At 44.4% G+C, this 21,334-nt stretch overlaps 1 protein-coding gene across 3 annotated transcripts; it reads left to right on the top strand.

The window, feature by feature from the left end:
• Positions 1-747: 747 nt before the first annotated feature.
• Positions 748-21,157, top strand: fnip2 (folliculin interacting protein 2). 3 transcript variants are annotated; one of them, XM_063008170.1, is made up of 17 exons: positions 748-885; positions 6,289-6,412; positions 8,873-8,965; positions 9,065-9,165; positions 10,045-10,119; positions 10,994-11,052; positions 12,078-12,149; positions 12,454-12,589; positions 13,233-13,434; positions 13,621-13,709; positions 14,161-14,307; positions 14,457-14,626; positions 16,223-16,847; positions 17,143-17,299; positions 18,345-18,545; positions 18,928-19,043; positions 19,160-21,157. In XM_063008170.1, exons 1-17 carry the CDS (start codon positions 800-802, stop codon positions 19,236-19,238), a joined length of 2,532 nt encoding a protein of 843 aa, XP_062864240.1. In that variant the 5' UTR covers positions 748-799; the 3' UTR covers positions 19,239-21,157. The 3 variants fall into 3 exon arrangements, with proteins under 3 accessions (XP_062864240.1, XP_062864241.1, XP_062864242.1); XM_063008171.1 differs by lacking the exon at positions 748-885 and adding an exon at positions 4,025-4,148; XM_063008172.1 differs by lacking the exon at positions 748-885 and adding an exon at positions 5,944-6,108.
• The last annotated feature ends 177 nt before the right edge of the window (positions 21,158-21,334 follow it).

Below are 21,334 nucleotides of genomic sequence, written 5' to 3'. Positions count from 1 at the left end.
CTTTTCGCTGTTGGCCACGTGATGGCAGCATAACGCTGTTTCAAATCGCGTCGCTATCGGCTACATGCGACCCTGACCAAAATAAAGCGGTTGGCAAAAAATAATGAATCAATGAATCCGCGATTCAATGAATCAACGAATCAATAACGGATTTATGTGCACTTGTTGGTGTTGGCCACACGAGGGCAGCATAACGCTGTTTTTAAATCGCGTCGCTATCGGCTACATGTAATTTGTGGAGCAAGGATTCAAACCCTCAACTTTCAGGTTGATAGAGTAGAGCCTGCAACACTGAGCTCCCACTACTCGCCTTACATAGTTTGCCTGCCTTATATCCAGTGTTTTCGGGGCCCATCACGACCCTGACCAAAATGAAGCACCTGGTGAAAATGAATGAATCAATGATACAACGATTCATTGAACCAACGAATCAATAACGGATTCATGTGCAGTTTTCGCTGTTGGCCACATGAGGGCAGCATAACGCTGTTTCAAATCGCGTCGCTATCGGCTACATGCGACCCTGACCAAAATGAAGCGGTTGGTAAAAATTAATGAATCAATGATTTAAATGAATCAATGAATATTTAGGTGACTGATTCATGTGCATTTTTCGTTGTTGGCCACACCAGGGCAGCATAACAGCATAACAGCATAACACTAGGCGAGTGTCCGCCTCGCCACCTAACGGCTGGTGCTGGTCCCCGCGGTCCGGAGCTGCACGTTATGGAGGAACGGCCGGGGTTCAGTTAGCCACACGTCCTGCACGGTGTGAGCTGGACACGGATGCAGCGGCAGCATGGCCCCGACTCTTTTACACAAACTGCTCGGCAGGAAGGCGCTGTCCAGTGGGGCGAATGAGCACGAGAAGGCGCCCGAGCACCGGTAAGCAGCCTGTATTCGGAGTAGCAACAGAACCCATAAAATACTTTATAAATATTGTGCAGTCCTGTCTGGGAAACCCTACAGCACATGCATGAATGCTGAGTGTGAACGCTGCCCTCTTTTTTTCAAAGCAATCGGTCCGGTGTTTTTTTTTTTTTTTTTTTTTTTTTTTTTTTTTTTTTTTTTTTTTTTTTTTTTTTTTTTTTGCTATTCTGGTATACGATGCTACATTCATGTGCTCCTAAAATTACCGTTAATACTGGTTCCATTGTGCTCTGGCTCAATCAAGAGCTTTATAATTGATTAATAAACGTTATACTGAATGGTGTTTTACTGATTTTACTGCTTTTCCTTTCACGTAATGCAGTATCAGGTTACTATAGAGTGCTTCGTACAGTTCACCTTTTTCTTTTAATATCAAACTTAAACGTTTCCTGCTTTCTTTGCTTGTGTAATTGAACTAAATATAAAAATAAAAATTGTTAAAGCAGCAGTTGAAAATTATTGAATGTGCTTTGCATAAGTGAATTATAAAAAAAAAAATTTTTAAAACAGTATGACAACAGGTTCACTTCTTGACCCCATGACTCTGACTGTAGCATATGAATCTGCCATGTTTGCGTTTGATGACTGCAGAGCACTTGGGGGCATTTTTATAAAGCCTGGTTTCCACCACAAATTTTTCTCCTGATTTTTATAGTCAGGGTTCAACATTGGGAGGTGCCAACTTCTCACAGTGAATGGGTCCATGTGCATCATGCTTAAAATTCTTGTCGACCGGGTGTGTATTGCGCAATCCCAAACGGCTGGTTGCAAGCCTCATGATGAGAAACTGCCGGAACAATGAGAGCAAACATGGTTGGTGTTAAATTAATGTTTAGAAAGAATTCAGTAGGGCTGGGCGGTATGACCAAAAATTTGTATCATGGTATTTTTTAAGATTCTGTCGGTTTCACAGTATATCACGGTATGTGTATGTAGCTTAAAAGTTTTAATTTCACCATGTATATAATGTTAATAAGGTTTTGGTACTATAAGCTTTGCTTGGCCCCACAAACTGACGCAATATATGATGGAATCAGTACGTGTAAAAGTTGCAATTAATACAATTTTTATTGTTTATTTAATATTTTATTTAGTATTGTACAATTACCCTCAGCTCTCCCTTTAACGAATAAAACCACGTTTGCAAACTCCACTGTAGAACTTGACCACAGGTCTGTCATAGAAAAGTGGACGACTTTAAATAGCTCTGATTCCAGTTCGCTTATAACGTTGGTTTAGTGACTGACCTGAAGTATTTTCACCTCGTAAGACAGACCTGGAATCCAGTGTTCTAATTATTGCTCTGAAAGCTTCTTTTTCGTCTTTCTATAGAGGAATCATGTCTTTGTATATGTGAATCGTTACTGCATTCGTAATGTCGTTGTTTGTAACAGCCTTGGCTCGAAAAACTATGCAGTATATAGTGTTTTAGTCTGTTCTAAACTGCTGACGCAGCTCATTTCTTTGGCAGGTTCTTCCGGTGCATATTTGGTCCTCCTCTCTTCATTCTCCATCTGTCTGATAAGTGTTACTTATCTGGTCACACTATTATGTTAATGCTACCTGGCTAACTCATAAGCGGTATCTAAACTGCACAGCGCTGCATAGCGCTTTTAGCAGCGAACAATATTATATGATCTGCTGCCTATTGAAACCTACAGCTGTTGTATTAACTAAGTTACGGTATGGCGGTATATAAAAAAATCCATATGGCACGAGGAATCAAAGACGGTTACCAAAAGTACCATCATACCGCCCAGCACTAATTAAAAGTGAGTAAAGTGTTGTAAGATTTGTAAAAGGAGAGCTTCTGTGTTCTTAATTAGTTCCACCAATTGTGTGGGCACCACTTTGAGTACAGTGTGTAGTAAATAGAACACAGTTTGGTACACGGTGCTTCAGCTTGCCGGTGAAGCAGCATCCCATCCTTGTGTATTTTGGATTTTGTGAGGACTGTCAGATCACTGCTTATGCAGGTACAGTCAGCAGGATTGATTTCCTTGAGTAATTACTAGGCCTAACTTGGCTGACGAAGATATAACTAAGGTCCTACCAGCTTCACGGCCGTAAAAATCGTGCCACAGAGCATGAAACGAGCTGTTTCCTGTGTAATATGCAATTTGCTGTTGCCGAGAAATTCCAAATTTAACGTTAGCATTTAAAAGTGATTGCTTTTCATTTCTCTGCATGAAGCAAATTTTCCGAGGTCACCTGGAGAACCACCTGACCCGCCTCAAGGACCTCTGATTAAGAAGCACTACTACTGTATTTTAAGAAACCCAAAATGATTGAAATGTGATGTATTTAGCAATGGTAGCGTAAATGAATATGGGCACATGCCTGTGGTCACATGCTTGGCCACAAGGCCCACTATGACATGGGAGCGGGAAGTGCAACTTCTCACTTTGGAGACCACTAAGCATCATGTGAAGGGTTCACTCTAGGGCACTTAATGCATGGTCATAATTCATGGCCAATAGTATGTAGACACGCCTCCTGATGACTACAATTGTTAACAGATGTAACTGATTAATTATATAAAACAAATGAGATGCTTCTGAATTTCTGATGGTTTGGGCAGCGACTTCAGCCCAAGTGAAAATGTTTAGGATGAATTGGACTGTTAAAGAGGTCAATGTAAGTGCCGAATTCATTGCAAAATATTGGGGTAAACCCCTGCCAGAAGAGTAAAGACTGGGATGGGATGTGGAACAAACTAATTTCACGTGTCCACTTACTTTTGCTTATATAGTGTGAAGAATATTTCTGGATCTGGATGAAAGCAGCTCACTGCGGTGTGTTTGTGCTGAGGTGTGCAGCTTCGGCTGCAGAGAGAGAGGCTGTCGTATGACCGTTGAATCACATGGTGTGTGTGTGTGAGAGAGAGAGAGTGTGTGTGAGAGAGAGAGAGAGAGAGAGAGAGTGTGTGTGTGTGAGTGAGTGAGAGAGAGAAAGAGAGAGAGACAGTCATGTGGTGTTTAAAGTTCTGTCCAGCCTGTCATCAGATAGATAAGGAGAGTCTCCTGACCTGCTACCTGAGAGCGCTGGGTTTGTGTGTGTGTTAGTGTGTGTGCTGAAACGTTAGATGCAGAAGTGTGTGTGTGTGTGTGATCGTTTGCCAGTGTGTTTGTGTTTTTTTACTGGAAGATGAAGATTAAAAATCAGAGGAAGTCAAGCTCAGCCTGGTTGTTCCACACTGGGCCGATTTTACACGACAGGTACTGTGTGTGTGTGTGTGTGTGTGTGTATGGTGTATGTACTGTGTTTACACTGGCTGTTAGTTACAGGGACACTGGTAGCCAAGTGAGTAGAGCTGCGAGTCACCTATCGGAATGTTGTGGGTTTGAATCCAGGCTCTGCCATAGTGCTACAATGGCTGACCCTGCGCTTGGTCCCTTCCATGACTCTTCAAACCGCTTCTCTCCTCGCAGATGTCCAGGTTACCCATAATCCCTCACGATGGGAGTGGATTTAAAGCTTTGGACCTATGACCGGATGTACCTGCTACCTGGACGGTCCTTTTGATCTTCGCCCAGGAACCACAACGTCTGCTGTTGTCATAAAAGGCCAGAAGATGTTGAGTTGTGTGTTTTTGTGATTGGTGGGGATGGGGTGTGTTGCTTAGTGTTTAAGGTACTGGACTAGTAATCAGAAGGTTGCCGGTTTAAACCCGACCACTGCCAGATTGTCACTGTTGGGCCCTCGAGCAAGGCCCGTAACCCTCAATTGCTTAGATTGTATTAGATTAGATTGTCACAGTAGTGTAAGTCACTTTGGATAAAAGTGTCTGCTAAAAGCCGAAAATGTGAATGTAAATAAACTTAATTAATTCAACAGTGGCAATCTGGTCCCACTGTGGTTTACAATGTGTAACGTAAAGCCCTCACAATGGGGTGTTCGTGTACAAGTTTCTTTTTTATGTGCATGTTAAAATGAGTATATTTGTCATACCCCATATTCTAGTGGTTAAGGTAGTAAACTAGTAATCAAAAGGTTGCTGGTTCAAACCAGGTTGTCACTGTTGGGCCCTTGAGCAAGGCCCTTAACTTTTAATTGCTAAATGCTGTTGTTTAAGTGTTCCTGAGCCCAGTGTCTGTACAAAGGTCACAGACATTCATTGGTGCTTTTCAGCCTCGTCCATCTCACACAGTGAACCTCTTTGGAGAAACAGTGGGCAGCCAAAAGTATGTGGACACCTGACCATCATACCATACATGGTCATACCATTTCAAAACTGTCGGCATTATTCTTATGGAACTAACACCCTCCTCCTCACTTGTGACTGTAACAGCTTTACACTCTTATCAGGAGGCTTTCAACAAGATTTTGGAGGAATGTGCATGTGGGAATTTGTTTCCATTTAGTCTGATTTATAGTCAGGCACTGATGTTGGACAAGCCACCAAACTGCTGACTTGAAGCTGTACGCATATTTCTGTGCATGTATTTTGCGTTGACAGCATATAGATGGCAGTGCATGCAACCAAGGGTTAAGGGCCTTGCTCAGGGGCCCAACAGGGTCAACTTGGTAATGGTTGGGCTTGAATTGAGCTACGACTGTCCTGTATTTCGTTACTGGTTCAGGTTATGTTTTGGGACGCGCTGTGGGTCGCCTGCACTCATGATCTTGACTCACAGCTGATCATGTGACTCTGAGAGCAATTTGGGAGAAATTTGTGGCTTTAAAGAAAGTTTTCTTTTTCTGGAGTGTGTATTGGCGGTGCCAGTCCAAGCAAGTCCTGTTCAAACACACACACACACACACACACAGAGTGTGAGGATAAAGAGAGCTTGTGCGCTGTGTGTGTGCACGGAGGAGGAATAAACAGTGCCTATATGCCAAGCGGGGCATTGTTCTGCAGCTGGGCTGCTGTCTGTAACCCATGCACAGATTTAATAACACACACACACACTTTTATAGGCATTTTCATTTTTCCGCGTGTGTGTAACCCTAACGAGGAGCCAGTTTAGTGCAGCTGGGTGTGTTTTCTCCCGCCGGTGCTGCATGATTTCATAAAAACACGTGAGGAAAGCCGACGCGCTCCAGCCAGCCTCCCTGCGGCTTCTTTTTGGCAGGAGCAGCCAGTCGCCGGGCTCCTCTGGTTCGTGTTGATGTGTGCGCGTGTGGCAGGAGCTTCAGGCCCAAAATGGGCGTTTGGTGACTGGACACGATGGAGAGGTAGTTTGCGAGACAGAGCTGGTGTGAGATGATGTTTATATCTGCACGAACGGGGGAAACTTGTGTAGCCGAACTAAAGTTTCTGTTCATTGGAGTGGGGTTCGTTTGTTTGTTTGTTTTAGTTTTTTGCATTTTGCACTTTTATTCACACGTTTGTTTTGGTCTTCTTTTTACCGAAAGCTGGGCTTCTGCAGAATTCGACCTCGCTCAGATCCGACTGATCGTGTACCAGGATTGCGAACGGAGGGGCCGGCAGGTTCTGTTTGACTCCAAGGCTATACGGAAGCTGGAAGCATCCGAACTGGTGAGTAATTTAACTGTGTGTGTGTGAGAGAGAGATTTATGTGTTGTTTCATGCAGCATCACATGCTCTGTAGTTGCCCCCCTTGCTTGGATCTTATGACAGATGTGACAGCTCTGCTAACTGGGTCAGAGAAGTTTGCGTTGGTGTGTGTGTGTGTACAGTTGAAGGCTACACACACTTGTAACACACCTTTAAAGGACACAAACGAGCTGTATGCAAAAGTTGGTGCGCCCTACTAAATCAGTTTAGTAGTTAGTTAGGTGTCTTTCCGTTCTTCCTGTAGGATCCTCACAGTCATTTCTTCACCGAACATGCTTGATTTTTTTTTTAGTCAGACCTTCAGGTGGTATTTCCTGAACTAGTTCATGCTCGATTGGGTTTGTTTTGGATCAGCGTCCTACTACAGAACCCAAACTTCCTTAAATCGCGGTCACGGTTGCCTTGGGAATTTACTGATATTTACTGTGATCTTTTATTTACCTGTAAGATGTTTCCGGTGCCACTGGCTGCCACACAACCACCACATAACTGATCCACCATCATGCTAGTCTATTAGTAAGGTGTTCTTTCTATCTAATTATGCGGTGTGATGGATCCTCCACAATGCTGAGAGCTTTGCAGATGCAGCGTTTGTTGATCTTCTCAGCTGTCCTCACTACTCGCTGGAGAGACTTGCGCTCGGATGCAGTTCGATTCCAGATCCCAGATGCTGCTACTCGGGATGCTCTTGATGGTTTCTCTGTAGAAAGTGGTGAGGATAGGAGGTGGCAGATGAGCTTTCCTCAGTCTTCTTAGAAAGTAGAGATGCTGTTGGGCTTTCTAGATGTTGCTTTGTGTACTTTAGACTAGGGATGGAAATGGAAACGATAACCCATAAAGAGGGCGCAGTTCGAATGATGCTGTGGGATAAAAGGAACGTTTATTTGGTTTAAGAACAAAGCTACAGATGATGTGGATATTTTGCATCATGTCCCTTTTTAAATGCAGAACTCTGCTCATCTTATAGGAACTATGTAAGAGCCTTGAACAGTGCCAACTTGGGAGTAGTGTGGCTTCATCCAGGGACCTTCTGATTACTAGTCCAGTATGTTAACTGCTGAGCTACCACGACCCCACCACCACTTGAATATGCCGCCTAGTTAGCGTTTGGAGCAAACTATTGGCTACTGACTTTATTTTAAGTCATTTGTGATGCTGAAGTGGTTCTGCTCAAAGCCTTTGACTTCAACAGTTCTTCTGAACTGCCAACTGAAAATCGAAGCTGAAAGAGGCTTCATCCACCTTTATATTTACATTCTTGGCGGCTTCTTGGAGGAACTTGTGGTTGTTGAGTGTTAGCACAGGGTTCAACGTGGCAGTTTCTAATGACCATTTTTGACCTGATCATTAAGACATAACCCAATGGGTGAGATCCCACGATTCAGTCCCTATAGTGGATGTTGATGAAATCATTTTTAATTTAATCAGCAGAGCATGACGTTTGACCCGGGGGTGTCCGAACTTTTGCACTGCAGACAGCTTGGTAATTTTGGTAGTTTGGCAATTCTAGATCTGTGACATGTAATGCTTTGACATCAGTGCTGATGTGAGAAACTGTGACTTCATAAATCAAAGCAATGCTCTGTTTCTTATAGGACGTTTTTTTCATTTATTTACAGATAATACTGTGTGTGTGTGTGTGTGTGTGTGTGGACTGTGGGTCGAAACAGAATGCGGTTTTATGGTCAGCTGTGGTCACATGAGGATCTGTTTGTTCAGTCCTTCAGTGCTGCCAGAGAAGGAGTGTGGGTTTCAGATTCATTATTCTCCAAAAGACGACGACTGTGCCTCTCATTCAGCTTCAGGTCTTTTAAAAGTGGCCTGAATTACAATTTGAAAATTTAAAAAAAATACATTTATTTTTATTTTTTCTCCCAGTCGTTTTAAATCCCTCCACCTCTGTAAGCCCCTACTGAGAGCCACAGAGTGTCACGCAGTGACGGAGACACTTAGAGCAGCGGTCCCCAACCTTTTTGGTAGCACAGACCGGTTTCATATAATATATAATTTCACAGACCGGTGGGGAAGGGAGGATTTAATAATACTGCTCACAAATGAGCTTTTTTCGCTGCAACGAGACGATGCTCCCACCTAGCGGTGATATGAGACAATAACACTCAAAATAGAAGCAGTGAAAACAGCTCTTGTAGCGATCTCTAATTATTTATTCTTTCTGTGTGGCTCGGACCGGTAATAAATGACCCACAGACCGGTACCGGTATCACTAACCTAGAGATAATTAATACGTACGGGAAGTCGCGCAATACTGATATTTGAACCCAGGTCTCAGCGGGGGTCAGCTAGCATAATAATAATAGTATTAATAATAATAATAGACACATATCTGTCACACATTGTTTTGATTCTTTTTGCTAAATAGTGTACTTCGTAATGAATAACATTGTTTGTTTGAACCTTCAGAATGCAGAGGAGACTAAAGCCCCGCCCGCCCGAAGTGGCGCATGTCAGATCAGCAGTAAAACTAACCAGAAAGAGACTCCACCTACATATCAGGTACATTCAGAGCGACACACCTGAACGAAACGATTCCTGTCTGTATGAAACGTTTGGTAGAAAGTGAAGTGTGTGTGTGTGTGTGTGTGTTTGGTGCAGTACACAAGGCCAGCCTCAGATCTGAATATGCTGGGGGAGATGATGTTCGGCTCGGTTGCCATGAGCTACAGGGGTTCAACTTTAAAGATCCATCATATTCGGTAAGTGAACGATGGTTGATGTGTTTAGAAACTGAGGTTTTGTATAAAAACCAATGATGGCTCGGTAGGTAGCCCTGCCTCACAGCAGGAAGGTCCTGGGTTTGATTCCCAGGTGGAGCGGTCTGGGTCCTTTCTGTCTTGAGTTTGCATGTTCTCCTCATGTCTGTGTGGGTTTTTTTCTGGGAGCTCCGGTTTCCTCCCACAGTACAAAGACATGCCAGTGATGTGAACTGAAAATACTAAAAATAATAAAAAGATACTCATGTACCAGTGCCACAGAGTGAAAGTGATTCATCATTTTTATTGTTTACCACCGATTCATCTTGACATCATGAACAACACTGGGTGCAATGCAGCAATGCACACCAACCAGGACGCCAGTCCCTCACAGGGCCTCAGCAGAGCCACTGAACTGGCCGGGCATCCACACAAACACAATTGGCTCTGTGTGAGGGAGGGAAGGTCAGGTGGGGTCTTTTCACACTACCGCTGTGTTATGCAATCTCCAGGATGGAGTCACACGGAGCTTAGTGTGGCTCTCTCTGTACGCGATACGGCTCTTTGGGGGAACCCAACACTGGCTGATTGGACACATGTTGGAGGGGGTGTGAGGTGATCTGGCTCTGCTTGATCAGTGGATTCGCAATCGGGAATTGGAAATGACTAGATTTGGAGATAAAGGGGAGAGAATCCAGAAAAAAAAAACTTGATTGTTGTTTTGTAGCCTTTGCACATCCTCTATAGTTAATTTTAATAAAGTAACAGCTAGAGTGACATTTCCCATATAACCCAAATGACAAGCTTATTAGCACAGTTCATGGTTTTTAATCTGAGTATATATGTAAAATTATATATATGTGTGTGTGCGTGTTTGAGCAGATCCCCGCCTCAGCTGATGGTCAGTAAAGTTTTCTCCACACGTTATGGCAGCAGCAACGCTGGCAGCACAACCACGTAAGTTTCTCCAATTAGCTTCATGCTAAAAAGATGCTACAAAGCTCACCTGTCTGTAATTTCAGGAGCTCAGCTGTTAAACTAACAGACTGGTCATCAAGTATATCCACAATGCCAGTTTATTTTCACCAGTCGGTGGTGGATTCTCACAGAAAGCATTAACATGTATGGAAGAATCTGCTGTGCCTTCTGTATCCCTATGCCACGCCCCTGTCAGGCAGTAGTCGGAGTTGCTGTTGGATTTCCCATCGGTATTTCATTTCCAAATGTAGCCAGGCCAGTGGCGTCGTAAAGACCAGGATTTGAGTCTAGTCCATTTAGGAAGGTGATTTAAACACATGCTGTATCAAGATTTTCAGCGCTGAAAGGTGAGGTAACCTGGAAGACCTGATAACATTTGAGAATGATCTCCCATCCAACTGTCACCAAATGATTCCTCTTATGTGCTACCATTTCAAAATCCTACTCTTTTGGTGCTCGGGTTCAAATAACAGCTCCTCTGTCGACCACCTAACGGGCACAGTTGGCCGCATCTAAGAGAGGGGAGGTCAACGGGGTTCAGGATCACTTCTGCAAACTGATTTGTAATGACTGGTCAGAATAGAGAGGCTTTCATATGTGATACCGCGGAGAGGGCACATACTAGCCTGCTGCTTTCCTCTGTCACGGTGGGAGTGGTGCAAGCAGCAGAAGAGTTCCAATAGGGAGGCGGAAATGACTCGGAAAAGAATAAATTCCAGCCTCGTCGAGGCTTGGGTTTTGCATGAGGGGAATCACTGAAGAGAGAGAGCTGGGATTTCAAGTTTCACAACAGCATGCTGAAGATTTTAAAGCTCTGAATCTTGTTTGTTTTTTTATTTTTTATTTTTTGTAGACTGCAGGACAGCTTCGAGTCCTTTAGCCAGACCTGCCCGAGTCACAGCAGCAGCCTAGGTGAGACACACTACACACTTCCACATACTCACTGGTCACACGTACACTTACGTAACATGATTTATGGTCAGTGATGCATTTTGGGAAGTCCTCCACGACTGCCATGATGACAACATTGTGAGCTGTGTAGTTATGTGATTTCCCACGTCCCCTGTTTGCCTTCGAGGCTGAGGTATTTCCTATCCTGTGTGAAATAAGCACTGCTCAGCAGTTTAGTGGGAGCTTCCCCACAGCTAACAGCAGATAAAGGCGGAAATGAAAGCTCCAAGACATGACGGCTTACTAAATACATTAAAAGGCCAAAAGTATTTGGACACCTGACCATCAGCTCATCAGATAGAGTGACATCTATGTGATCTTTTCAGCTACTCCTCTGAGAAGGCTTCTCACAAGACTTTGAAGTATGACTATGGGAATTTGCATCCGTTTTGGCACAAAGAGCATTGGTATGGCTGGTCAAGAAAGCCTGCTTCTCAGTTGATGTTCCGGTTCATCCCAGAGCTGTTAAGTGGGGCTGAGGACAGGGCTCTGTGCAAGGAACTAGAGTTTCTTTAAACTGAGCTTTGTTTCATGTCCTTATTGAGCTTGCTTTGTGCACAGGAACAGGAAAGAGACTTCCCTAAACTGTGGCTTCAAAGTTTCATTTAGTGTGACGTACTGTTTAGCTTGATGCAGTGAGATTATGAAATCAGTCTGACGAGTGTAAGCACATGTGCAGCCACTGTTGGGCCCCTGAGCAAGCCCCCCCAGCGGCTTGTACAGTATTGGGTCATGACTGTAATTCTCTTTGGTTAAAAGCGTCCGCTGAATGTAGTTAGTGTAAATGTAATGTGTGAAGAAGGAAGCATGTGTTAGCCCTCACTGCAGTGCTGGAGATCATGCGATGTGAGAGATATTGAAGTGGGAAGTGACGTTCTAGGTCACCAAGTGGAAGACCAAACTTACAACAATGAGCATTGTTTTTTTTCTCTCTCTCTGTTCTCATCTTTTCCTGTATGCAGTCTGTAACACGTGTCTCTGTCCAGCCCACAGTAATCCCGTGGACATGCCAGGCCGTGGACGCAGTGAAGACGAGGACAGTGGAATAGCTCGTTCAGGTACACACACAATGCTTAAAATGAAGGAATTTGCCGCAACACAAGCAAAGCAAAGTAAGCTGCTGTACAGCCCAACAGTTTACACCAAAAAGCGTAGCTCTGTTTGTAATTAATTCCCTAAAAATTAGACATTGCTTTTTGCTTTGCTTATTGTTTTGACGCAGTGTCAACAGCTGAAATTAAAAAGTGCCCATAGAGGCCCGGAGTGGAGTATTTTTCAAATGCTGCATTCCTGGTAGTTTTAGATGAATCTAGAACTCCTTCTAAAAAAAAGTTGCTTTAACCTTTGCTTTCAACTCCACAGCGTCTCTCAGCAGCCTCCTGGCTACACCCTTGCCCTCCCCAGGCTCCTCCTCCAGCAGTGGGTGTGCCAGCAGTTACCAACGACGATGGCTGAGGAGCCAAACGACCAGCATCCAGCACGGCCTCATCCCTCGCTGGTAAGTGAGTGTGTGTTAATTTATATATCGTCGCTGTCTGATGAAAAACACTCGGAAAAAAACGTTTTCAGACCACAAACAAACCACAGATGGCGACATTTACATACAGTTTAGCACAGAAATGAAAAGTATATCTTAATCAGGTCGTCAGTCCGTCGGTATCATATGTAAAATGGACTTACGTGTAGAAATATAAATCATGTTTACAACCATAAACATGAATAACCTGAATAAACTGTATAGATAAAATATTACGCGTTTCTCAAACAGTACCGGAGGGGGAAGAGGAGATACATAGTTTTGATGGACCGGTCTAGCAGACCATGGAGATACATGTTAAAGAGAGTGCATGATTTTTCATCTTTTCATTGGTCATTTTAAAATTCGCTGCTATGGACAGACAAGAGATTTATACCCACAATCAACACGTGTAAAAAAAGTGAAAACCTCTAAAAATGGAGAAACGATAATTTTCATCAGACAGTGACGATATTCAAGCTGTGTTTCTCGGTGGGTTCGGACCAGCTGTGACCTCGACCAGGATAAAGCAGTTTATAAATACGATGGTAATATGTGTGCATGTGTGGTTACCCAGTATGCTTCGCAGCCGTGTGTTAACGATTCGTGCGTGCTTGTGCTGCAGGAGCACCGAGGAGATGTTCAGCCTGTCGGACGAGAGCTGCAGCTCGAACCCGGCGCTGAGCCGCAGGAAGAAGATCGCCGTCAGCATCGTCATCAGCCTGCCCGAAAAAGAGGAGGAGAGTCGCAGCTTCCAGGAGTTTTTCTTCTCCCACTTCCCCCTGTTCGAGTCTCACATGAACAAGCTCAAGACCGCCATCGAGAGGGTGAGTGCGGCACCGCGGGGTTAAACCGGGTCGTTTCCGGGGGGCTGCGGACACTGAGGCTTTTTTGTGTCCCGATGCCTGGACTGTTTGCAAAAGCCAAATGTTTGGAGGACAATGAGTGGTGCACATGATCAGAGAGCGTAGATGAATTCTTTGTGTGTGTGTGTGTGTGTGTGTGTGTTTCAGGCCATGATTGTGTGTCGGAGAGTCGCAGAAGCTAGTCAGCGAGTGCAGGTGTATTTGTGTCGAGTTATGGAGGCTCTGGGAGAGTTCAGGTGAGCATTCCTAAATTTTTGAGGAATTTTTGGTGAGCTTGTCAGACATCCCGTTTCAAAAATAAATGCTGTTAAAATAGAGTGACCTCTATGTGATCTCTCTATAATAACAGGAAGGCTTCTCACAAGACTGGCAGCATTTGTATGACTGTTGAAAGCCTCAGTTGATGTTCCAGTTCATGCCAAAGCTGTTCAGTCAGGGCTCTGTGCAGGACACTGTGCTTTTCTTCATGTCTTTATGGAGCTTGCTTTGTGCACAGGGGCCCAGTCAGCCTGGAACACTATAGGGCCTTCCCTAAACTGTTTTATTAAACCTGTTAGCAATTGTTGTGGCTGAAACACATAAATTAAAAAAAATAGAAGGGGTGTATTTGTACTAAACATGCTTGGTTCTTCGTTGTTTGTGTACTGGGACCCTGACCATCTACTGTCCTTCTTAAATTTTGCGCAGGATGACCGTATGGAATCTGTACATGGCTCCTCGGATCACCGAGCCCGTCTGGCTGACCATGGTATCCCAGAATGCTGAGCGAAACCAGCTGTGTCAGCGCTTCCTGAAGGAAATGAGCCTCCTCATGGAGCACGGAGCCAAGAACCAGTCAGTGCTCGTTCATTCATTCCTTTGACTTTAAAGGTTGGCGCCACCTGCCAGGCGGTGTGGTGGTGGTGCTGCATGGGCGTAGGAACACGTACCCATGATGCTCTTGTGTTCCCCACATCATTAATGTTTGTTTGTTTGTTTCCCAGGTTCCTCTCTGCCCTCCTCACTGCGGTCCTCACCTACCACCTAGCCTGGGTTCCCACGGTGATGCCTAGCAACCATCCACCAATCAAGGCTGTTTACCAGAAACACACATCCCACACTGTGGACTTGCTGGCCAAGTCACACCCGTACAACCCACTGTGGGCACAGCTAGGTACACGTACTACACACACCCCACACATACAACCCACTGTGGGCACAGCTAGGTACACGTACTACACACACCCCACACATACAACCCACTGTGGGCACAGCTAGGTACACGTAATACACACACCCCACACATACAACCCACTGTGGGCACAGCTAGGTACACGTAATACACACACCCTACACATACAACCCACTGTGGGCACAGCTAGGTACACGTACTACACACACCCCACACATACAACCCACTGTGGGCACAGCTAGGTACACGTAATACACACACCCTACACATACAACCCACTGTGGGCACAGCTAGGTACACGTAATACACACACCCCACACATACAACCCACTGTGGGCACAGCTAGGTACACGTAATACACACACCCTACACATACAACCCACTGTGGGCACAGCTAGGTACACGTAATACACACACCCCACACATACAACCCACTGTGGGCACAGCTAGGTACATGTACTACACACACCCTACACATACAACCCACTGTGGGCACAGCTAGGTACACGTACTACACACACCCCACACATACAACCCGCTGTGGGCACAGCTAGGTACACGTAATACACACACCCCACACATACAACCCACTGTGGGCACAGCTAGGTACACGTAATACACACACCCTACACGTACAACCCACTGTGGGCACAGCTAGGTACACGTACTACACACACCCCACACATACAACCCACTGTGGGCACAGCTAGGTACACGTACTACACACACCCTACACATACAACCCACTGTGGGCACAGCTAGGTACACGTACTACACACACCCCACACATACAACCCACTGTGGGCACAGCTAGGTACACGTACTACACACACCCTACACATACAACCCACTGTGGGCACAGCTTGATGCATACACTATACACACTTCCCACATACAACCCACTGTGGATGCAGCATACTAAACATGCACATACACCCAGTAAAACCCACTGTGGATGCAAGTAGGTACACATACCACACACCCCACACATACAACCCACTGTGGGTACAGCTAGGTACACATACTACACACACCCCACACATACAACCCACTGTGGGTACAGCTAGGTACACGTACTAAACCTGCACACACATACAACCCACTGTGGGTACAGCTAGGTACACATACTACACACACCCCACACATACAACCCACTGTGGGTACAGCTAGGTACACATACTACACACACCCCACACATACAACCCACTGTGGGTGCAGCTAGGTACACATACTAAACCTGCACACACACCCAGTAAAAACTACTGTGGGTACAGCTAGGTACATACACTACACATACAAAACAGCCCACACATACAGCCCAATGTGGATGCAACTAGGTACACACATTACACACACACCCCACACAAACAGCCTACTGTGGGTAGAGCTAGGTACACACACACACACACACACTCGCAATAAAACCCACTGTGGGTGCGGTTATGTCAACACACGTTCCACAAACACGCACATTGAACTCTGGATTCAACTAAGGACACACACTACACAGCACTCTGTTCCAGGAACTATACTGTAAGCTTTGTTTATAAATGTGTTTCTTTGTATTTTGTTGTGCAGGTGACTTGTATGGCGCTTTAGGGTCTCCGGTTCGAGTGTGTCGGACGGTGGTGGTCGGACGGCGCAGGGAGCTGGTGCAGCGCGTCCTCTTCGTCCTCTCCTACTTCATCCGCTGCTCTGACCTACAGGAAAACGAACCTTCTCAGGCACAGACCGACCATCCATCCAATCCCTGCCCTTCTCAAACCACGGATCTCACCCCCGGCCCTGATGTGACCCGTGAGAAACCAGTCAGCACTGAGCCGGAGGCTGAAAACCCAGCATCAGGTTCAGATGGGACCAGTAAAACAGCAGACCCCTTTGATTTCTCTCAGGCATCCAGTGATGGACATGAACGTGCAGACGGGGGGCAAGAATGTTTTGGGGAGGTGGGATTAGAGCACATATTGTCCAACCCGAGCCCTCCCGTGCACAGGGTGCAGTTCACCATTGGCAGTCCAAAGGAGGCTGAAAACCGTGGACGCCATGGGCAAAGAACTGGCACCGAGTGTGGCCGGGGCCTACACAGAAAGATGCCCAACCGGCTTCTGGTGGATAGCTTGGACAGCTCTGATGATGAGGAGCCCTCTGACAGACGGGCGTACACATCGCCCAAGGTGCAGGGGTATGAGCTGCCTCTTCCAAGGTAACAGCACACACACACACACCTTCTGATTACTAGTCCAGTACCTCAATCGCTATGCTACCGCTACCTTGTACAGCTTAACTACAGTGCCTGACAAAAGAAGTGTTCTTTATATGGGCACAGATCCCCACAGACACAGTCCAAACTTTGGGAAAAGCCTAGACAGACAACTGGAGGCTGTTATAACTGCAAACTATATATATTTATGTTCTACACTGGCACAACAATATGTGGACATGAAGGAATGAGTTCTTCAGTGTGAAATCCGTGTTGTGTGTTTGTGTATGTTTTGTAGCTGTGACCTGGAGACCCGTCCTAGTGTAAATCATTTCGGCCGGTCTTTGCTGGGAGGGTACTGCCCTCAGTACATGCCCGACTTCGTCCTGCACGGCGTCACCTCTGATCAGCGGCTCAAGCAGTGCCTGATGTCAGACCTGGAACACACGGTACTGGTAAGTACAAGTGCACAGTACCTATAAATACGGAGAGTCTACAGAGATCCTTGTAATGTATCATCAGAGCCAGAACCTTGACCCTAGCACCCCCTCCTTTCTGAAAATAAATAGATAAATAAATAACGTGCACTTTGTAGCACTGGTGCATGTGAGAATTGAGGATCTATTAAACGTTGGGCTGATGGTAGTTTGTTGTAGTTCACACGTTGAAGGCTGCAGATCTGAGATACTTTGACAAAGGCCAAATCGTTCTGGACAGATGACTGGGTTGAAGAAAGGGGTGTCACAGACAGGCAGGTCAGAACTGGACATCAGAGCAATAAAAGAAAGCCGAGTAGTCCGGAGAACTCTGTTTTATGTAAAAATTATGTGGATGGAACATGTCTTCATCATTTACGTTCAGTCAAAAGACACAGAAGGGCTCTGTAGGACACTGATTTTTTTTTAACTGTGCTTTCCTGTGTGTACAGTTATGTTAGGACAGGAAACGGCCTTTCCTAAACTGTTCCAGCAAACTTGGAAGCATAGAATTTTCTTTATATAATTGATTTATTACACCTGTACAGATTACCCAATACTTTCCTCCATATAGTGCTGCTTCATTGCATCAGGTTTCTTGACTTTATTCCAGTTTGTCATTGTGATTTTGGGTCACTGGACTCACTGGACACAAGACCTAGCTTGCAATCAGACATTCCAATTCATCCCAGGTGTTCAGTGTGCTGGCCAATGCAGGTCCTCATGCTTCTCTTAGCATTTTGTTATGGACCTCGATTTGTGCACAGAAGCTCAGTCATGCTGGAACAGAAAAGAGCCTTTACCAAACTTTTGCCACAGACTGGGCACAGGTTTTGGAATGGGATGTCCAAGATTAAGGTCAGATGTCCACATATTACCAAATCTCAAAAGAAAAGTATCTTGAGGTTCTGTAACCACATTTTGCTTATGGTGTCCTTCTTCATGGTCATAATGTTCTCTGACTAATTGTCTTTTTAAATTTGTGTGTGTGTGTGTGTGTGTGTGTGTGTGTGTGTGAGCGCAGCACCCATCGCTGGACGAGCCGATCGCCGAGGCCGTGTGCATCGTGGCCGACACGGACCGGCTCTGTGTCCAGGTGGCCACCAGCCAGCGACGTGTGTGTGAACCGGGCCGCCTAGGAAGAGATGTGATGGTGTCCAACCTCGTACACACACTCGTCACGTCCGTGCTCCAGCTGCACGCTCTCAACGTCGCCGCAGATTTTGTACGCCTCTCTGTTTCACACTGTGCTTGTACGAACCCAGTTCCAAAAAATTTGGGACAGTAAGTAACATCTGAACTAGAGCTCAGATATTCACTAGACAACTAGTGCAGGTGAAAAGAAGTGATTGGCTACTGCACAAGTGTCAGCGGGGGTTTGTGTATGTTCCACCCTCCTCGGTCAGGAGTTGAAATCTGCAGCAGTAGAGGTGGAAATATGATTGGGTAATCGGATAGGACTAGATTAAGATTGTAAAAAGAATTTAGGGATTTTGTTTTCTTACTGTTCCAATATTTTTGACATTGGGTTTGTAAATGAATGTCTGTTTTTAATCACCGTATATGGATACACTTCACTTCTGAACCTGCATGTGTGTGTTTTGCAGTGTGTGATGCACATGGAGGACCGATTGCAGGAGATCTACTTCAAGAGCTGTTCTTTAGCCGAATACCTAAAAGGACAACGACGGGTCCACGTGAAGGAACTAGGACTAGCACTGGGGTACTACACACACCCATTTTTTTTCCCTCATGTTTTCTACATACTTTTAGTGTCCACATATTTTTAAAAAAGTTGTTTGAATGTTGCGTTTATTTGAATGTGTGTGTGTTCTGTAGGATCGAGTCCAGCGATCTTCCCTTACTCACAGCCGTCGCAAGCACACACTCGCCCTACGTCGCTCGGATCCTCCTGTGAACGGACCTCACTGAAGTTGCTCCACTGCACTGACCAATCGGAAAGCACTACCAGCTCGAGATGGACCAATAAGGACCAGGTTTGTTCCTGGTCAGACCAACTGAAGCTGGAATCCAAACCAGTTTATCAGGAATCTGCTCTCAGTTCCAGCCTGAGGGTCACGACATGTCAAGTATCCAGACCGAGTATCTGTGATGTGTGTGAATGTTTGAACTGGACGATTGTTTACATTTTAAATCTCTTTTTATGTATTATATGGCCGGAGGTATGTACACTTGAGCTTTTTAAACATTCCAGCGCCAAAACCACAGGCATTAATATAAATCCACCTTTGTGACTTGAAGCATGTCTGTGGGAATTTGTGCCGATTTAGTGAAAAGGGCTGCCAATGATGTTTGTGAATGTGGCCTTTTGTGTTTGAATGTGAATTTTTTTCTTTTTTTTGTTTTTTGTTTTTTGCTGAGTGGCTCCCTCGGGTGGTTGAATTGAAGTTTACATTGTTCTTTATACAGTAGAAGGTCCTAATATTATAGAAGGTGCTAATATTGATCCTCTAAAAAAGTGGATTATTTTTGTTCTGTGCACTAGTGATGCCTCACGTTACGTATTCTTACATAATTGTGCATGACTGTCTGAGCAGAACTTTTATACAACAGTGGTGCACAGTTGTATGCCACTTTGGGCAGCCCTGGCCAAACAGTAAACAAATCTATATTTGTGTTTTTTGGGGGTTTTTTTATGAGAAAAGAAGGAAGAAACCTGATGCAAACTATTTTAAAATTGTTTCTCCCTGCACACATTAAAGCACAGAAACTTTATATTTGATTCATTTACAGGTACAAAAAACAAATTACTTGTTGACCAATGTGACACCTAATTATATCAGTAACCTGTAACACCCACTTTGGCAGATTTTACAACTTGCATGCAAATTGTAGCCAGCTCGTAGTCTTTTCATTCCTGTCTAGTCTTGCCACACAACCAATAATCAGATTTTGTAGGTCATTGCTTTTAATTTTGGGGTTTTATAACCTCCAGATCTTGCCTTGACTTCCAAAGTTCTTGTTTAAAACATTTCAAAATTATTACGATCTGGAAGCTCTTTGTGAAGCCCCTGCCTGCTTTTTGTATACATCCATCAGCTTCATTAAATAATGTCAATTTCTAGTTATCTGTCTAGAGGAGCTTATGGTTGTTGGGTGATAGCACACAGGTTTAAAAAGTCAGAGAATATGTGCTCATTAGTTGACAATTTATAATAATCTTTTGACCTGCCTAACGAGTCAATTAATGCCTTCATTGCTGCAGTTCTGTTTACCTTTTCTAATTTTGAAAGTAAACTGATTGTAATGAGGTGTAATATCTGCATACAACTGTAATTAGACTGGTTTTGAAGCAGTGTGATGGGTCAGCCATGTCTTTAGGTGTTACTACGATATACACACAGTGTACAGATATTTTTGAACATGCATACTTTTTACACTCTTTTCTGGTGCTCTTTACTAATATATTTTTAAGAAAGTCAGACAGGCTTTTTCAAGGCTTAAATTCCTTATTTCTGTAATATTCCGGAGACTGTGTTATTTTTCTACATTTAAATCTACCTCATAATGATGGTTTTGCAAGTCTGTTGTAAGTCAGTCCTGTTTTGAAAGTCATTGTAAAGTTTGGCTGTGAAGCTGGATTTAGGAAGTTGTCTGAGGAGGTAAAGGGTCTCTCTCTTTACCGTACAACAAGGCTAAATTAAAAAAACTGACTAAACTTACTGAAGTTTTGGTCATTTTTTTATTTGTAAGGCGTCTGTGTTGGTGTTCTGGTTTGAATGAAACTGTGCTGGTTAGGTAGGCCTATTGAAGTTGGGTCCTGGAATGTGATTGAATATAAGTGACGAAATAAATCATCTAGAATTTAAAAATATATATTTGCCTGAGTGTTTTATTTTGTCTCTCGTGTCCATCCAATCAGAGTAAAATATCCATTACTAAAAATGCTTCTTATTTGATTTAGAGTGCTATAAACAATAATTATCCACTTTCTATTGTCTGTTATTGCATAATTATCATTATATTCTTCCAGATTGTTTTAGAAAAATACAT

The sequence above is a fragment of the Trichomycterus rosablanca genome, chromosome 14, assembly GCF_030014385.1.
Source record: "Trichomycterus rosablanca isolate fTriRos1 chromosome 14, fTriRos1.hap1, whole genome shotgun sequence".
Taxonomy (NCBI): Eukaryota; Metazoa; Chordata; class Actinopteri; order Siluriformes; family Trichomycteridae; genus Trichomycterus; species Trichomycterus rosablanca.
Note: the sequence above shows the minus strand (reverse complement) of the source record. Positions and strands in the feature narration are given on the sequence as shown.